Raw genomic sequence first — 16,490 nt, forward strand, 5'->3', positions numbered from 1 at the left:
GTTGTTGTTTTCTAGCAACGAAATAGCGCTGCTGCACCCAGGGTATTTTTTGATCTCCTTAGTGCAAAGCTGAACAAGCAGACAAAGGAGACTGTGAGAGAGCCCTGCCAAGTCTCTCTTGGCTTCTTTCTTTTCCTCTCCTCTCCTCTCCTCTCCCACTCTCCCTCTCTCTCTCCCTCCCTCCCTCCTTCGGCATGGCAACCTTCCCGAGAAGCTTTGGCGAAGCTCCAGCATGTGTGTGCACGTCTATGTGTGTGCCCCCCCTCCCCAAAAAAGACAGGAACGAGAGAAAGGAGGGAAAAACTGACGATTTGGATACATCGTTCAAAAAACGGATTCGCGATTTAATTTCTGTCCGTCTCCTCTCGCTGGCATCAGACCACCATCTTCATTGTTTCTGCAACCCCCCCAGCCCACCACCCCACACCCCCAATAAGACGCCAGATGTATTCACACATGTGATGAGTGGTACCCCTGCTAGTCAAACTACAACTGCCCTACCACTGCCCCTTCTCTTTTCCCGTCAGGTCTCCCCTTTATTCTCCACTCTTTTCTTGGTCAGAGGCACTCAAAAGTTTCAATTCTCAAAATATTTTCTCGCGCGCCTGCCTGCTAGCCCACAAGCCTCTGAGATGTCTGCACGAGTGGGTGAAAAAAAAAACGAAAAAAAAAAATGCGGCTTTTCGATGCCAGGTCTATTCACTGCATGCCAAGAAGGTACCTCGTGTTCCTTTGGATAGGAGGGGACAAAAGGGGGTGTGGGGGGTGGTCATGGTGCCTGCCACATTGATGCCAACTCAACACTATTTCAATCACCCAGCAGCCCTTACTTCCAACACTTCCCTCCCACAATCACCCCACACCCCAATGCAACACCACACATCCCTATTACATGGTGTAAATCTGTATGAAATCTGTATCTCAGATTTTTCTCAAAGTTATAATATTATGTCTGTATGTTTGGGGTCTCCACAACAAATTCACATCAAGATATTAAGAATAAAATGAGGTGATACCATACCATGTTTTTATGGTCCAGTCATACTAAGAATATGTTTATCTTTCACCCTTAAAAGTTTGGGCTGGATTTGAATAAACAAACGCTGCTTCCCTAGTTCAGTTTTACTCATTTCAGCCTGTTAAATTAAATAAATATCAAGGAATATGAAGAAATAGGATTTCAAACTGGGACCCATACATGGCAGACAAAAACAAATCTGAGACAGTGCAGCAACAGCCTTGTCTGATTTAACACAGAATGACCCTAGTACTGCCTGGCCTGACAGATACAACACCAATCCACAGTTGATTGCCTGCAGGGTTGTCTTAAAGGCATGTGTTTAATTAGCACCACAGTTTAAACAGACGGTTCTGCCATTGATCATTACATCCATACAGTGGTGAGGGATACCTGTTTCCCATGGTTTCTTATCATTAAGATGTGTTCCAATGAGGTTGGTGCGCTATGCAGTTCCTTGTGACATTTAACTTTTTCGCCTTGACTAGCAGAGAATAATTCAGTAAACTCAGCCCATTAATCATCCATAGAAACTTTTATGATACAATTAGTGCTTGCAACCACTCTTTGAAAGTGGAGAAAACCAATTACACACTTTTGGGCAATCTGCAATTGCTGCCAGAGAAGGGTGTGAATTACATTTTATAGAAATTATACAAATTTCTGAATTCAGACATTAATTGGTTCAATTCTAGAAGCACTCAAAAAGGTCAGCCTTGACACAGAGACACTTGGGCACTGATGTCTGCAGTCAGACATATTGAATATATGCTGACTAAGTTTCCGACTATAGTGTTGAAATGTACAAAAAGTACACTGTTGCCCACAAAGACGATCTCTTCCCTGGGAAAACTTAAAAAATAAATAAATAAATAAGTAAACCGCTTCCTAACATTTTGAAAGCTCAAATGGTCAATAACCTCTGACAGGCAATCATGTTCACTTTTTGTCGGTCTCATTTGACAACATGGCCATGGTTGAGTCCATTATGACAAATGTTTAAACTTTCTGTGAAAATGAAAGGGTTTCAAAACACAATAAAATAAATGGACTGAACTGTGTTTTTCTGCTGTCCGAATGTTGGCTCCAAATGGACAGCCACTGCCCAAAGGGTTCAGCAAAACCTCATAAAATAACACTTTCATTATCAGACTGACCATATATGGATGTCTTTCTACATTTATACACACACAACCAAGTTTTTGTATGTGTGGATGTGAATTTCCTGAAACAACTACAATATAGCCTTGCACATACATACACCTATATGTTAATGTGCACACACACGTACACGCATGTGTGCCCACCCTCCCACTCACTCTCTCTCTCACACACACACACACACACACTCCGACTGATTTTAAAAAATAATTCAGAGAAACAACTATAGCTCACACACATATAGACATCTATGCACAGACACTTTCACATGTGCACAGCCACACACTCATACGCATTAGCTCACAGCAATCCACGTCGCCGCCATCGAACAACCTGTCATCTACCAACATGCGTGACCTTCAGCAGGGGGCGGCACAGGCTTCGTTAGGATGCCTTGCGTGCGAGACACATGCGTCTGGGTCTCAGCACGTCGCCTGGCAACCTTCCTCAAGCCCACCGAACCTGTGCCGTTGCCAAGGGGAAGCCCGGGGAGGCTGGGGCTGGTAATCAGGACCGTGGTGGCAATGGCGGTTGCCGGCCGCGCCGCCGCTCACCTCCATCTCCCGCCATCGAGTGGTGTGACGCCCCAGAGGCAGTGTGAGAGGCATCACAAGTAGCCTGCAGCAGCTCCACAGCAACATCACCACTCTCAACAAGTCTCATCTCAAAAACAAATTCAGACCATGACAAACACACTATCTGTATATTGGCAAAGCACCGTAAACAATCTTTATGATAGATGCACAGCACAGATAGAATGTAAGAATGCAAGAACGCAATCGGTCACCTGGTTTGAGTATCCCAAACTCAGTTTCACTGCAGCTTGTAGGGAATTGTTAATGGAATACCAGCAATGCAGCAATGGGGTAGTGCTATCTATATATGTTTGCTTGTGGGGAGGTTTTTTGTGGAAAAACCAAAGAGAACACACTAATTTGAAAGTCAATCACAATATGGCTGCTGATCAATACACTGGGGAACTTAATAGAGTTTTGTTTTTTAAACTTGCATAAACCACTGTCCTGCGGCTTGTACACAATGCGGCTAATACACAGGAAATTACTGTAGTGAACATGCTACAATTGGATGTATTATGTCTGAAGTTATGTAGACAGCCTGTCAGCATTCATTCATTCATTCATTCATTCAATACATAAATTATATTATTAAGTACGCCTCATTTACCCAGTGGGCATGGCCAGTTTCACTGATCAACACTACGTAGCTTTCCCTTTCGCCCTGTGATTTCACTGTATATGAAGTAGCCTATTTGATTAATTAGTTATATTAGTTCATTAGAATTGGGCAACCCAGTATGCCACAAAAAAGCAGTGGATTTGAGTTAGGTAGTGTGAGATTACAAATGTTAGCCTCTATAGTAGGCCTACTCTTCTTTTACATCCAAAGCTGGTCAAATGCGACTGAGGATGAGATGCTTTTACAGAAAATGTTAACATGTCATTTCTGATGATCCATGGGCTTCACAGGCATTTGCACATTGCACATAGGTTTGCACATTTTTGTCACCTTTCTCTTTCTCCATACTCACATACATGTACATACAGACATACATACACACACACACACACACACACACGCACACACTTGCGCGCACACGCACACACACACTCCCTTAAACATACCCATTCAACAACAAACTGTCAACTGAATAACAAAGGTGTTTTCAGCCATCTACAACAAATGCAATCATTTAGAAGGTTAATAGCTTGTGAAAGGCACTTCAGGAAGGCTATAGGGGACACTTCGTCTCGGTCCTTTGCCAGATCACTAGACTCCAAGGAAATTGCTCTTGCATTTTCTGTTCTTCTTGCGACAGGAGCTATAGACCATGCCCTGCCCATCCCGTTCTCCCTCAACTCTCTCCTAGAATTGATTTTTGATGTTGTCCAACAGGCTAACACGCCATGGTCTACGGCTGCCTGCTGCACTAGCCTACCACTCAATGTTTTGCTTTCCCATCTACATGTTTGGCTCGTTCTTACAACGCCATTTTACATAACACAGCTTGTGTCAGCTTCTCTTACAAAACCTGAAAAAATATCCTGCTCTCTGAAGTCAAATTAATCTTTAATGTAAAGTGTTGCTGAGAGATGTTTTAATGCTTTGAGAATTATGCATTCTCCACACTGGCAATTGAAAATCGCTAAATCCATGACCGGAGTCTTACTTGGACTTAGCCTGAGTGTGGTGAATTTGCATCCTGATTCCTGACAATAATCAATATGGCAATTGCCAAATTTGTTTTGAATCACTAATGACAAACTGGTACAGATTATACAGGCTATGAAAAAGATAGCCTCACACAGCCCAGGTCACGATTCAACAGGTGGACAACCTGGTAGAGAAAGGGTAGCTACACACACGAAAAGCATGAATATCAAGACCTCATAACTGAGTTTGTCCTCTTATGACACCTTGGGCGTTCAACAAATGGCCCAGACACTGAAAGTGGTATTGATCACTGGCTGTATTGGTCTTTAATTAAGTGCCACTTTTGCCGTGGTGAGATGAGTTTGACTGCAGTCGAACAGCAGATGAGTGTGAAAAGGCTCTTTGCTTCCCCTTTGAATAAATAGGCTTCTGCGAGGAAGGATTGGGACTTTGACGAATAGAAGTGTGTCCTTTTCAACAAACACTCCACTTTCAAAAGCTGAAACAAGCCAATGCTGCACGGTTTAGCATTTCTACTTGGACAGGCAAGTAACCTTTTAAGATGACACCTTGCTTCATAATCAGAGTAGGGTCGAAACGCTCGCACTAATGCATATCTGAAGAATTCAAGCCGCACATCCCTTCCAATAACGCCAAAAGGGTGGGCTACTGAATGGGCTACACACAGACGTATGCGCATACATAGAGGCGCAGAGATGAATGTGGCGCATAGGTTACGCATGCTCACAGCAAGTACCGGAAAAACAATGCATACACTGCTACTTAGCTAGTAAGCTACATTCTCAGATGTGCTGTTAGCGAGGGCATGGTACTTTAATAGTGTGATACATTCATGATTTTCTGGACAACAACAGGATCTCTAGATTGCTTTTGGTGTGTTGGCGCTGAATGGCTTTATTTTGTTGACGTATTCTTATAATTAGCATCGGCGTGCTAGTTAGCTTTCAACAGGCAGTTGATGGAGCTAAATTCGTAAACATTTACATTTCTCAGCTTACCTGAAACTTTCATGACATCTTTTCTGCCTGGTAGAGCAGTTTCAGGTGTGGGCATTTGCGTTTTGGAGGACATATCTCCCATTCTGTTGTTGATTAAATGTCGCCAAATCAAACGCACACGGGTCAAAGCAACCATAGCCAAGACACCGCTTCCAACTCAAGTGACTTCAGTTTGAGGCATGCTAGCTGAAGCTAGCGAACTACATAAGACACCTTGCGTAACTTGATAATTTGGTGCGTTACTTAACTCGTTTATGCAAGGAAGTATTTTCAATATATATGTTTGTCTGAGTATCTGACATTGTGTATACGGACAGATTGGTGTTCATGGTAGAACTCGTTGTTGGCCATTGCACTGTGGCAGTCGGCTTACTTATGTCCGCTCGGCGGACAGAGAAATGCGTGAACCAGCCTGAAAATTATTTTGGAATATGAATGGCGCAGTGGTGGTCTAGTACTAACAGATCCTTAAAAGATAGTACGCCAGGCTATTCATTCTAAATCTGATTAAAAAAAAAAAAGTAATAGGCTATATTTGAATAAAATATTCCCCATATTCCCAAAATGTAGGCCTATAAGAAATTAAATTGGTCTGATATTTGAGTGAATTGATTCTAAAAGGGCTCGTGTAAGGCTGTTGGACTAGAGAAATTGTTTTGTCTAATAAATATTGTTTCAGAAAATCCTGTTCATGAGCCAGGACTTGGAGACTAGCTAGTCTTTAAATTCTGTCAGATTTAGAAGAAGTAGGCCTAGGCTATGACATGCAGATGCATGGAACTTTTATGAAATTTTAGACCATGGGCACCTCAGTTGTGCGTGAACAACTTAGGCTCTATCTTGAGCCTACTGATCCTGTCTCTGTACTGGTAGGCCTATCCCATATGCTGATTTTCATGAGACAGTATGAATATCCATTATATTGATATTCATTATATTTAATCAATACCATATATTAAGTATATTGGTGACAAAATGACAAAACCTTACTTCACCATTGCTTCCAGCACAGGAAATAATGTACTTGAACACACACACACACACACACACACACACACACACACACACACACACACACCCCTTGTGCTCGGCTGTGCACCGAGTTAAGTGGAACAAGGCTTTTACTGAGGGCTTGGATTATGTAGTTACATTGCATAATTATCCATTAAAATTGAGTTTCATTCTGAGTCATTGAAGGAAAAAATTAAACTCAATATTGTATGACTTAATTAGGAATTAACAATGGGCAGTGTTCTAAATGTAACTATGTTTTATCAGTTTTATGAGTGGGCCGAGAGGAAGCCGGGCCTTTTAAGCTCCCTCAACAAAGAGCTGATCTTTATTTTACCAGTGCAAAATAACGTCTTCTGAACGGCACAGCAGGAATCTAATCACAGTTTTCTCCCAAGTTGATCTAAACTATAACTGAATGATAGAATGCAACCATTACCGATTCCTGGGGGGGGGGGGGGAAGGAACTAGTCGAGCTGTGAATCCAGACCTTCATCTAGAAATGGGTCAAAGCTTCCTCCATCCCTCCATCCCTTTATAACACGTAGCCTGCATTTTTTTTTCATGAAGACTTAATCTAACCAATAGATCTAATCCATAGAGTGTCGGTTCAACCTATTGTAACTAGCTCTTATAGTGGATATACTGTACATCAACATGAATTGGGGTTTTCAAATAATTAAACACAGTAGACAATAAGGGACAAACAGGACTGACACACACTGAGGTAGTTTCATTTGTAATTTAGGAAGTAGTCTGGTCCAGAGGTAAAATATGATGATAAAAAAAAACAGACTGAATGGCTTGGTGGAGGAACAACAAACAACACATTTTCCTAAAGGTGAAATGAACATTGTAGGCTGTAACATTGTTCTTTGTTGCTAAAAGACTGAGAATAGAACTAGACCCAAGAGCTAAGTGAAGTGACTAAAGAGCTTTAGTTAGTCTAGATGAAGTGACAACTGCATTTAATTTCATTGTATTAGAAAATAACTATGTGCTGTCAATGTGCAATTATTGCTTTGAACAGGCCAAACCTATCAAATGTAGTAGGCATCAGGCAGACATAGGCAACCATGAGGGGATTCTTAAGATATCTGTATGCCAACAACCCACGTTTAAGAATGCTAGACGAGTTGGACAGGGGAGATGATATCTAAATATTGCACACTTGGATTATTCCGTCTTCGAGCGCCAAAATGATTTGATTGTCCTTCGCCACCTGGAAAGCCTCTGAACCATATGAACCAGATCGCCTTTGTGACAATATAGGTCAACACAAAGAAGTGGATTGCTTACACTTGCTTTCCCAAAGACGAGCCATCTGGAGTGCCCTGCGCATCGAATATGTTTATGTAAGGCACGCGTGAGGCAGACGACTATTTTCTCAACGGCACGAGAGCGGATTAGAAGACCTTTGCTGACCTTAAAACCAATTACGCATGGACAAAACTCTAGACAGACTGAAAAGACTACGACCGAAAAAAAGTGCTAGCTGCAAAATCAAATGCATCATTAGACGAATGTGAATATGTCTATCATTTACGCAAATTATGACATATTTTTCATCATCACGTTTAAAAGTCCAAATAATCCAACTTGTAAAATGTAACTAAGTGCATTTCACGCACCAAATTATAAACAGTTCCAATAAAAAGCAGATACACATTGAGATTCTTATCAAGTGGAAATGTGTCTCCTTTTAATGAACTGAAATAGGCAATGGTTATTCTTTATCTGCTAAACAAATCAATTCCGTCTGTCGGTTCAAGCACTGAGAACTGAATGCACAGATAACGGTGCCATATGGGGAGATTTGCGCATTTGGATTGCACGTTTGGACTTATTCTGCTTAGGCGGTTTCTCGCCATGTTAGCGAAATATTTATGTAACGTGTGATTGAATGAAAATGTACACTTCAACACTGCCACTGCTTCAGCGTCATCAATAATTCATTCGCTCTGGTCAGGCGTAGGCTACACATGGTAAGAATTCTGCATTCCACAAGAGCAACGATTGCTTAAAAAATAGGTCTCACTATTGGGACCAGAGAAAAAGCGCACACCTGTTTTAATCCAAAATGTCATTCAGACTCAGATTTCTGTGGGATTTCGGGGGGATGGTGACAATGACACAGGTGAAATAAAATGGTGTTGCGTTGTGTTAATATTTCCAATAGGCTATCAAACAACAAATACATTGTAGGCTATGCGCGGTGTGGTTTTTGAGCGAGAGCCTTATGCATCCATTTCAAAACACCTGGCATTTTGTCAGTATTCGTCGTACACCTTGATTACGCTGTGTTAGCATAAGATCGTAGTTGTACATTTTGTTCGAAAGAGAGGTGGTATGAAGAAATGGATGACTGAATGAGTACACAACACAGCGTCCCGTTTGGAAAAGCGCTGATTTGTTTAGTCAACCGGCAGATGCTATTGCACTCTGCTCCTCTAATCCTCAGAAGAGCGGGAGGTGGGTGAGCAGTCGCGCAGGGAGTCCTGTGACCACGATGTGGCTATGTGTCTATGATAAACTGGGTTGTTCTCCTCCTCTCTGTCAGATCGCGCCTTGCTACAGAGCCTTCTGCATGGTAGCTTAAGCTCTGCTGCTTCCAAGCTGTGAGCTGTTCTCACCTGAGCCTTTTTGTTCTCCCTCAGCTTAGAGAGAGAGAGGGGGGTAAGAGAGACAGAGAGGGAGGCTAGCCTACTTTTTCTTCAGTGTTGTCTGTTGTATCACTATCGGTGGACATACAGCTCTCCGTATCACGACGCGAAGAGCATAGGATGCGTGCCCTCAATGTGACATTTCGTTACAATGAAAGGACATTTTCTTCGTTACATCGTCAGTGCTGCTTCCAGGACGTGACCGTACAGATGGACACGGTCGGATATACGGACTGCTTGTGAGATATAAAGGCAATTTTTTAGGTTAGAGCAAAGGCAACGCAAGAGATGTATGTAAGTTATTCTCAATTGGGCACACTACATTTTGGCTATTTGTTTGTATAACATGGGTGTGTTTTTAAATTTCATTTTCCATTCAAATGTCATTAAAATGTTTAGCATTAAAACATTGTAACTGTAATGTATGAAGTCAAATTTAGTAACACAGCAAAGTGACAATTTTATATAATTCTGTATTCATGCTTTATGTTTTTTTTCTATTTATCCCAGGACGAAATGCACAGCGCGCCTCTTATCGTTTCATTCTTGTTTACGCGTGTGTCGTGGATCAGTCTCAGTGCGAGGTTCAATTTGACAAATTGTATCTTTCAGTTTTTCCTCCAATATTTAGCTTACCCCCTCCCGGTGCAGGTGCTTTCAACTGCCCCCACCTCCCAATACACCCCGCCCGACCCCCACAAAAGGCGGGGATGACTCTGGTAGCCCAGCCGCTCTCACCCCCCTCTTTCCTACCTCTGCTGCATTTTGCATGAGCTATCTAGGTCATTAGCATTTTGGCGTATGCAAGACTTGACAAAGCTGGTGAGAAGCCAGATGGGCCCTCTTCTATTTTTTGTATCTCTTGGGAGTTGAGCAAAAGGACCGACTGCAGCAAGCCAGAGAGCTCTTTCTTTTTATTGCAATCACTCGGGCCTTTGCTCGCAACACTACAGGACCGGAGCCCGTTATGCCTCTAAAGGAAATATCTTTCCAAACCGCTGAGAGAGGTGCCTGGAAGGGGTAATGTAAACATAGAAGTGTCCAAACGTTTCCTTTTTTGTGTGTTTTGAGCCATAGGCTACTGCAGTATTTTTCGACGTTCTTGTGGTTATATAGTGTCATTCTGGATGGGGCGATTTTCATGGCTGCGCTCGCAACGCTGACATTGACGCCTTTCCCAGTGATGCATGTGCGCTACAGTGCTGTACTGGATATTGATGCAACACCATTTGAAAGAGGACGTCGGCATTTTTGGTGCAGGATCGGAGCGCGAAGGCGGGTTGCCGTTGCCCTCCGCGCATGGACCACGGGTCGTTTGTGGTTTCGGTTTGAGTGACACGGGACGATGCGGAGGATCACACTGGGCCTGCCTCTCTTCGTGTTCACAGCGGACCTTGATTTAAATGTCCATACAATTAAGGCACGCGGTGAATGCCAAGAGAGACGGTAACTGTCGGCGATAAGACTGAATAGGACGTAAAATATAGGTTTAATTTGAGTGTTGCTGCACTGGCGGATAGGCGGGTTGCTTATGGCGTTTTTTTTATGTTGACATCTTCGTATTACAGCTTTTTGAAGGTGAATGGTCTATCCTCTTGCCCCACGCAGCCGAAGCGTATTTCTTTGCTATTTGGGAGCTGTTAGTGTGTTTTTAGGGTTTACAATCTGTGTCTGCCTGACCTATAAAATAGGATACATGTTCAATGGAACGGATGCAAACATAAGATTGTGATGCGTCTTTCCTCATTCAAAGAGTACTGAGGTGAAGACCGTTGGTTACTGACAGCCCGGGCGTCCACATGCTGAGGAACATTTTCGCTCGGCCAGGTGGAAAATAGAAAGGTTTCAGATGGTAAACAAATAAACAAATTTACTACAGAAAGGTTCCAGTGTCCATGTTAATAGCCGGTCCTAACAGGTGCGTTGCAGGGCCTACTTATACAAGTCAGTAGAATAGACCGCAATGGTGCCTGGCGCTCTTTGACGCAACGGGTATTAGATGTAGGCTACAAGATAATCACTTTGAACAGATCTCTCGCTGACATATCTATATTTAACAAAGGGGTCGTTTCAATGTATGCATGCACACTTGTACATCTATCTCCAGCCTTGTTGTAACGTGTTTTTGGCAATAAAATCATTATGTAACATGACATTCAGGGTTTCGGTTATTTCTACACACAAGGAGAAGCTAAAGAAACAGGTTTCATGTTGGAAGATGTGAAAATCAACCTACATTTCTGTTCCGAAACAACTGACCCATGCGTTGTAAGGGAACCGGACTACAAATATTTTAGATGTAGACAGCCCATTATTTAATGCCTCAAGAGAGTGTCGCTTTATAGGCCTGTCAAGATGAACCAGCCCTAGTTTTCGCCCTTATGGGTTTTACTCAGACTCCGTCGTGTTTGAGTGAGTCTTTAAGAGTGTCTTAGCCTATGTATAGCCAACATGACAGTTTAAGAACGCCAATCAGTGTAGACGAACAGCCTGCATCCATTTGACCTCGTTTGATGCCTTTTACGCGTATAGGCCGTGTGAATGCTTTGGAACTTCTGTTGCCTGATTGATAACGCCATTGAGGAATCACATTTGAAAATAGGTTATGGGTGCAGCAAACATAATTCAATCTTTCAGGTTATAGTAATAAGACGACCCGATACATCTCTTGTCTCTTTTCAAAATTATTTAGCTGAGCTTACCGGTAACTCCGAGATTTCGTTTCCAAGGTCATCTGTTATTTCGGATATAATAGTTGTGCACTGTGAGCTATTACAGGCTATCCTCAAATACTGATTAAATTTAATACATTTCAAATAGCCGAAATAGCTAATGATGCATTGTTTAAATCCATATTTATATTCTAGTTTCAAGACAAATTTGCATGGGAAATTTCGTTTTGAATTCGGAAATTGCCTTATTTTGCTGCCTATTTTTTTTTCTACAAATAGTTCAAACTGAGTCTATAGTTAAATCAAACATATAGCGTGCTATTTGTCAATCTAGAGTCTAGACAATGCGGAAACTGCTACATTGAGACTTAAAAGAAACGAGATAAATATCGAGGTATGGTATACACCCAGCAAAAAGGGAAGAGTAACCTATTACAATTCGGTTGATTCAGTTTCAAATACATCCTATAATCCATTCTTTAAATTCTTTATAACTTGTAGAGGTGACCCCAGACAGGCTATAAGGAGGAGACACACAAAGTCTAATCCTAAATTGAAATGCCATTTCCGACGAGCTGATGAAATAAAGAAAAGCGAGTCCTGTCTAGAAAAAACTGTGAATTGCCTGTTATTTCAGCCTATATGTAAAATTAAGGCCTGCGCTATGATTGAGGCCTTGATTACCAAAACACGTTTCCCCCCAACCAATTTTCCCTTTATATTAAATAATTTTAATGTAGACTGTTTTAAATGAAACTGAAACACAAGAGGCAAATTAAATCCAATGTTTGATGGTTAATGATTGAAAAATACTTCTAAATTCAGTTGGAACATTTTATGCTGCAGTTCGGATGCTTCAGGTCGAGATTCCATTCTGTTCAGCAAAGGGTAACTAAGGACATATCTTCTGACCATCTAGGCTAATGTAATTCAATGGCCGGTGTTACTAAAATATGGTCGATGGATCTTATATAGGCTAGATAATGGTTGTCCTGGTTTTTCAGTGATGTACTTGGTGCATATCCTCTGTTAGGAAGAACACGGACATTATTTTATAGCGACAGGCTACAAGAAGACGCTCACTGACCGAACCGCTTCCCAGTCGTATTCACAACCTGAACAACGGTTCTGTTGCCGTTTTATGTCATATATGGGTACAGGTCGTTCGCCTACCGAGGCTAGGTAGCACGCGTATTCGGTAGGCCCGGGACTGTGCCACAAAGGGATGTATGCACCTAAAACGCACTGTCGGTTGCGCAGAGCACAGAGTGTTATATAGAGTTGTCCTCGAAATCTGGCACAGCAATATATTTGTTTTATTACAAATTTCACAAAAATATAGAGGGCTACAGGAACCCCGGTGAGAAATATAATCTAAGTTATTTGCGACAGGGATTTTTTTCAAGCGCAAACTGTGCCCAAATTCTAAATATCACCTGTTAAAGATATTTTACATTATATTAGCTACAATCAACAGCTTTTATGAGCCTAATAATTAGGGCTATTTACATCAGCTTATGTGTCTGAACAGACTGCGAGAACTTAACACTGAAGCAATTTGATTTAACAGTTTACAATGGACCGGTCGAAAAAGCCTGGCAATGGCCAGTTTGTTAGCCTACTGAAATTATATTTTTACTGGGATTCTCGCGAGAAAACGGCGCATCATAAGAACCAGGCCTTTGAAATAAAAACCAAGACAGTAAAGTGCGTAAAGGGATGCCAGAAAATCACAAATGCGGCAACAGAAGAGCATCGAGGTCTAACCTCACTAGCGCACAGGGAACATCTGGACTGATCAGGCCGCGTGAAAGCACCGCCAGTGGGTACCAGCAGTCCGACCAGCTGGTTAGCGGAAGGACCAAAGGGCATCTCGTCTTTGAGATTTACCGTCCACAAGAGGGTGCCGTTGGTCACACATTCAGTAGCTGTACATAGGCACTACTCTTGGCCATTTTATATGAAAATATAATGGCCGACCATTCCGAAAAAGACATGGCGATGTTAGAACATGTCTATTCAATCTACCTTTCGCCTTCAAATAAATAAAGTAACTACCAAAATGAGTTAGGCATGCGAATTTGACTGATTTGTATTTTAATATTTGTAATTAAATAATGCTGCTAAAGCTAGAATATACAAATATACTTTATTAAGCACTTAACTCATGTATCACACTCAAAATGCAATGAAACTATATGAGAAAATATTTTGCATTACAAATATTAAGAACTTTGATTACATTGACTGCTACAGGCCTTTATGTGTTCTAGTTTACAATCATGTTTTGCAAACACATTTGAAAACCTGTCCACCTGACGTTGGACAAACTGAATGGGAATTCCAGACAGAAATGCAGGATGTTGGAAAACGCAAACAGATTGCTTTGAGCTTTGCCGTGCCCACGAGCCCGCGACCCAGTTTGGGACTGAGTCACAAGGTGTGAGCACGCAACGCTCCACACTTTCATCCCACAGAATAAAATAACATTCACAGAGAGAGAGAGAGAAGAGAGAGAGAGAGAGAGAGCGCTCTGAGAATGGGAGACTAGCCGGAGATCATGTAAGAGCTCTCTGACCTCAGCTCAAAGCCAGGTCTGAGGAGAGACATAAAGAGTTCCCATGGGAGGACCAGAGAAAGAGAGAGAGAGAGAGAGAGACAGAGTGAGAGAGAGCGAGAGAGAGAGACTGAGAGAGAGCGAGAGAGAGAAGGGCGAAGACAACAAGTGAGAGAGGTAGAGACCGTATGCATGACAAGTATAGGAGGAATGATTGAGAAGGGAAATAAAATGGATGGAGAGAGAGAGACAAAGGGGGGGAAGAGAGAGGAGACAAGGAAGAGAGGAGGAGAGGGAGGGAGGGAGGAAAGAGAGAGAGATGGATGGAGTGGAGTCACATGAGCACTCTCAGTGGAAAGAGTAGCCTGCGGTCGGGAGTCCTCCGCACCAGTGGTTCAGAAACTTCAACACGTCCTGGCACTCTGTGCTGTGGGTCGTCTGCAGTGAGCACACACACACACACACACACACACACACACACACACACACACACACACACACACACACACACACACACACACACACACACACACACACACACACACACACACACACACACACACACACACACACACACACACACACACACCATAGAGTCACAGGTTACTGCTAAATACAATTCTGAAATATGGAAAGCAAAGATGTCAAATTCTACCAAATACAGATTAGGAAGAGGAATCAGGAAGACAATCTCCTAGTGCTCGTCACCAATGGCACTTTACACGATGATCTGTGTCTCTTCTTCTCTGCTCCACTACCATTTTGTGTTTGTAATCAAGTGTGTAAATGAATTATGCATCAAACAGCCTCTAACACATCCATGGATGACACGAGAGAGAAAGAGAGAGAGTGAAAGAGAGAGAAAGAAAGAGAGAGAGCGAGCAAGAGAGTGACAGAGAGAGACTGGTCCGTAAACGTGATCAGACGCAGACACTGCGTCCACACAGAGAGATGGCGAAATCTCACCTTGGTGGCCATTAGGAATTTGTTCCAGTCGTCTTTGTTTGCAGCCATCCCTGGTCTTTTGAACTCAATTTTATTCCGCAGGACTGGGTAACCTGTGTGTGTGTGTGTGTGTGTGTGTGGGTTTTAAGAAATAGAAAGAGAGAGGAGTTTTGTGATGATTGGCTTCACACAAAGCCTGAGAACCAATTAACAGGTTCTGACATTGCCATATTAACTGTGTCCTTGAACAGGGAACAGCCTATACATGTACAGAAAAGGGCATGGACACACAGACACCAACAATCAAGCAGCGAGGGTGATCAAAAGGACTGCTCTTAGACACGTCCATGCACACATATATGAGGGAAAACACACACACACACACACACACACACACACACATTATGAATAACAAACAATCTTAGTAGAGAATGATATCTTACTCTCCCTCCCATCAACTCTAATAAATAAAAATGATGTAAACATAAATAAATAAAGTGTGTTGGCGGGCCCGTAAATAGGCTCTCATTACAGGCATGTGAGTTGACGCTGATAGCGATCCCAGTGTGCCACGCCTGCCTCCAAACACAGAGACTGAGGAGAGAACTGCACACTTTGCAGCTGTTATTTTAAGGAGCGATCCCAAAAATATGCTTGGTAAATACTTTAGTCAGGGGAGAATGCTGAGTAATAAGCGTGTTTGCATATGTGTGTGTCTATGTGTGTGTCTGTGTACGTGTGTGTGTGTGTGTGTGTGTGAAAGAGTGTGTGTGTGTGTGTGTGTGTGTTCTCAACTCGGCAGGGAGTCTACGGAGATGGCTGCCAGCAGTGATACCAGTGCAAAGCATACCGTAGGTACACACTTATGTATTTATGTATTGCCATGGCAGTGCGCTTTCTTCTGTATGTGCACTTGCTGTGCGTACAGTGTTCCTGTATGTGTGTGCCTGTGTGCGTGAGCGAGTGTGTATGTGTGTGCCTGTGCGCGCGCGCGTGTGTATGTGTGTATGTGTGTGCGTGCGTGCGTGTGTGCACGTGTGTGCGTGTGTGTGTGTTGCGGCACCCACCGGTGATGACGCAGGGCAGCGAGCGGATGCCGGTGTTGGCGGCGAGCAGGGAGGCCTCGTAGGTGTGGCGCTCGTCCTGGGGCAGCACCTGCTCCAGCCGCTGGTCCATGGACACCGTCAGCACCCAGTCACGGATCTCCTCGCGCTTCTCCACCTACGGGACGTAGCACCAGCACATCAGAACCAGCTCTCACACACACACATA

General features: G+C 42.9%; 2 protein-coding genes across 2 annotated transcripts in view; both read right to left on the reverse strand.

Moving 5' to 3' along the window:
* Positions 1-5,558, reverse strand: part of msraa (methionine sulfoxide reductase Aa) — an 84,833-nt gene extending 79,275 nt beyond the window's left edge. The window contains exon 1 of the mRNA XM_062550611.1: positions 5,371-5,558. Within this exon, the coding sequence (XP_062406595.1) occupies positions 5,371-5,506 (136 nt within the window). The 5' untranslated portion in view covers positions 5,507-5,558. The remainder of the gene's footprint in view (positions 1-5,370) is intronic.
* Positions 5,559-14,255: 8,697 nt separating this feature from the next.
* Positions 14,256-16,490, reverse strand: part of ift172 (intraflagellar transport 172) — a 54,297-nt gene continuing 52,062 nt past the window's right edge. The window contains exons 46-48 of the mRNA XM_062550935.1: positions 16,286-16,439; positions 15,240-15,331; positions 14,256-14,711 (exon numbers count right to left, since the gene is read on the reverse strand). Of these exons, the coding sequence (XP_062406919.1) occupies positions 14,622-14,711; positions 15,240-15,331; positions 16,286-16,439 (336 nt within the window). The 3' untranslated portion in view covers positions 14,256-14,621. The remainder of the gene's footprint in view (positions 14,712-15,239; positions 15,332-16,285; positions 16,440-16,490) is intronic.

The sequence above is a fragment of the Sardina pilchardus genome, chromosome 12 (genome assembly GCF_963854185.1).
Source record: "Sardina pilchardus chromosome 12, fSarPil1.1, whole genome shotgun sequence".
Classification (NCBI taxonomy): Eukaryota; Metazoa; Chordata; class Actinopteri; order Clupeiformes; family Clupeidae; genus Sardina; species Sardina pilchardus.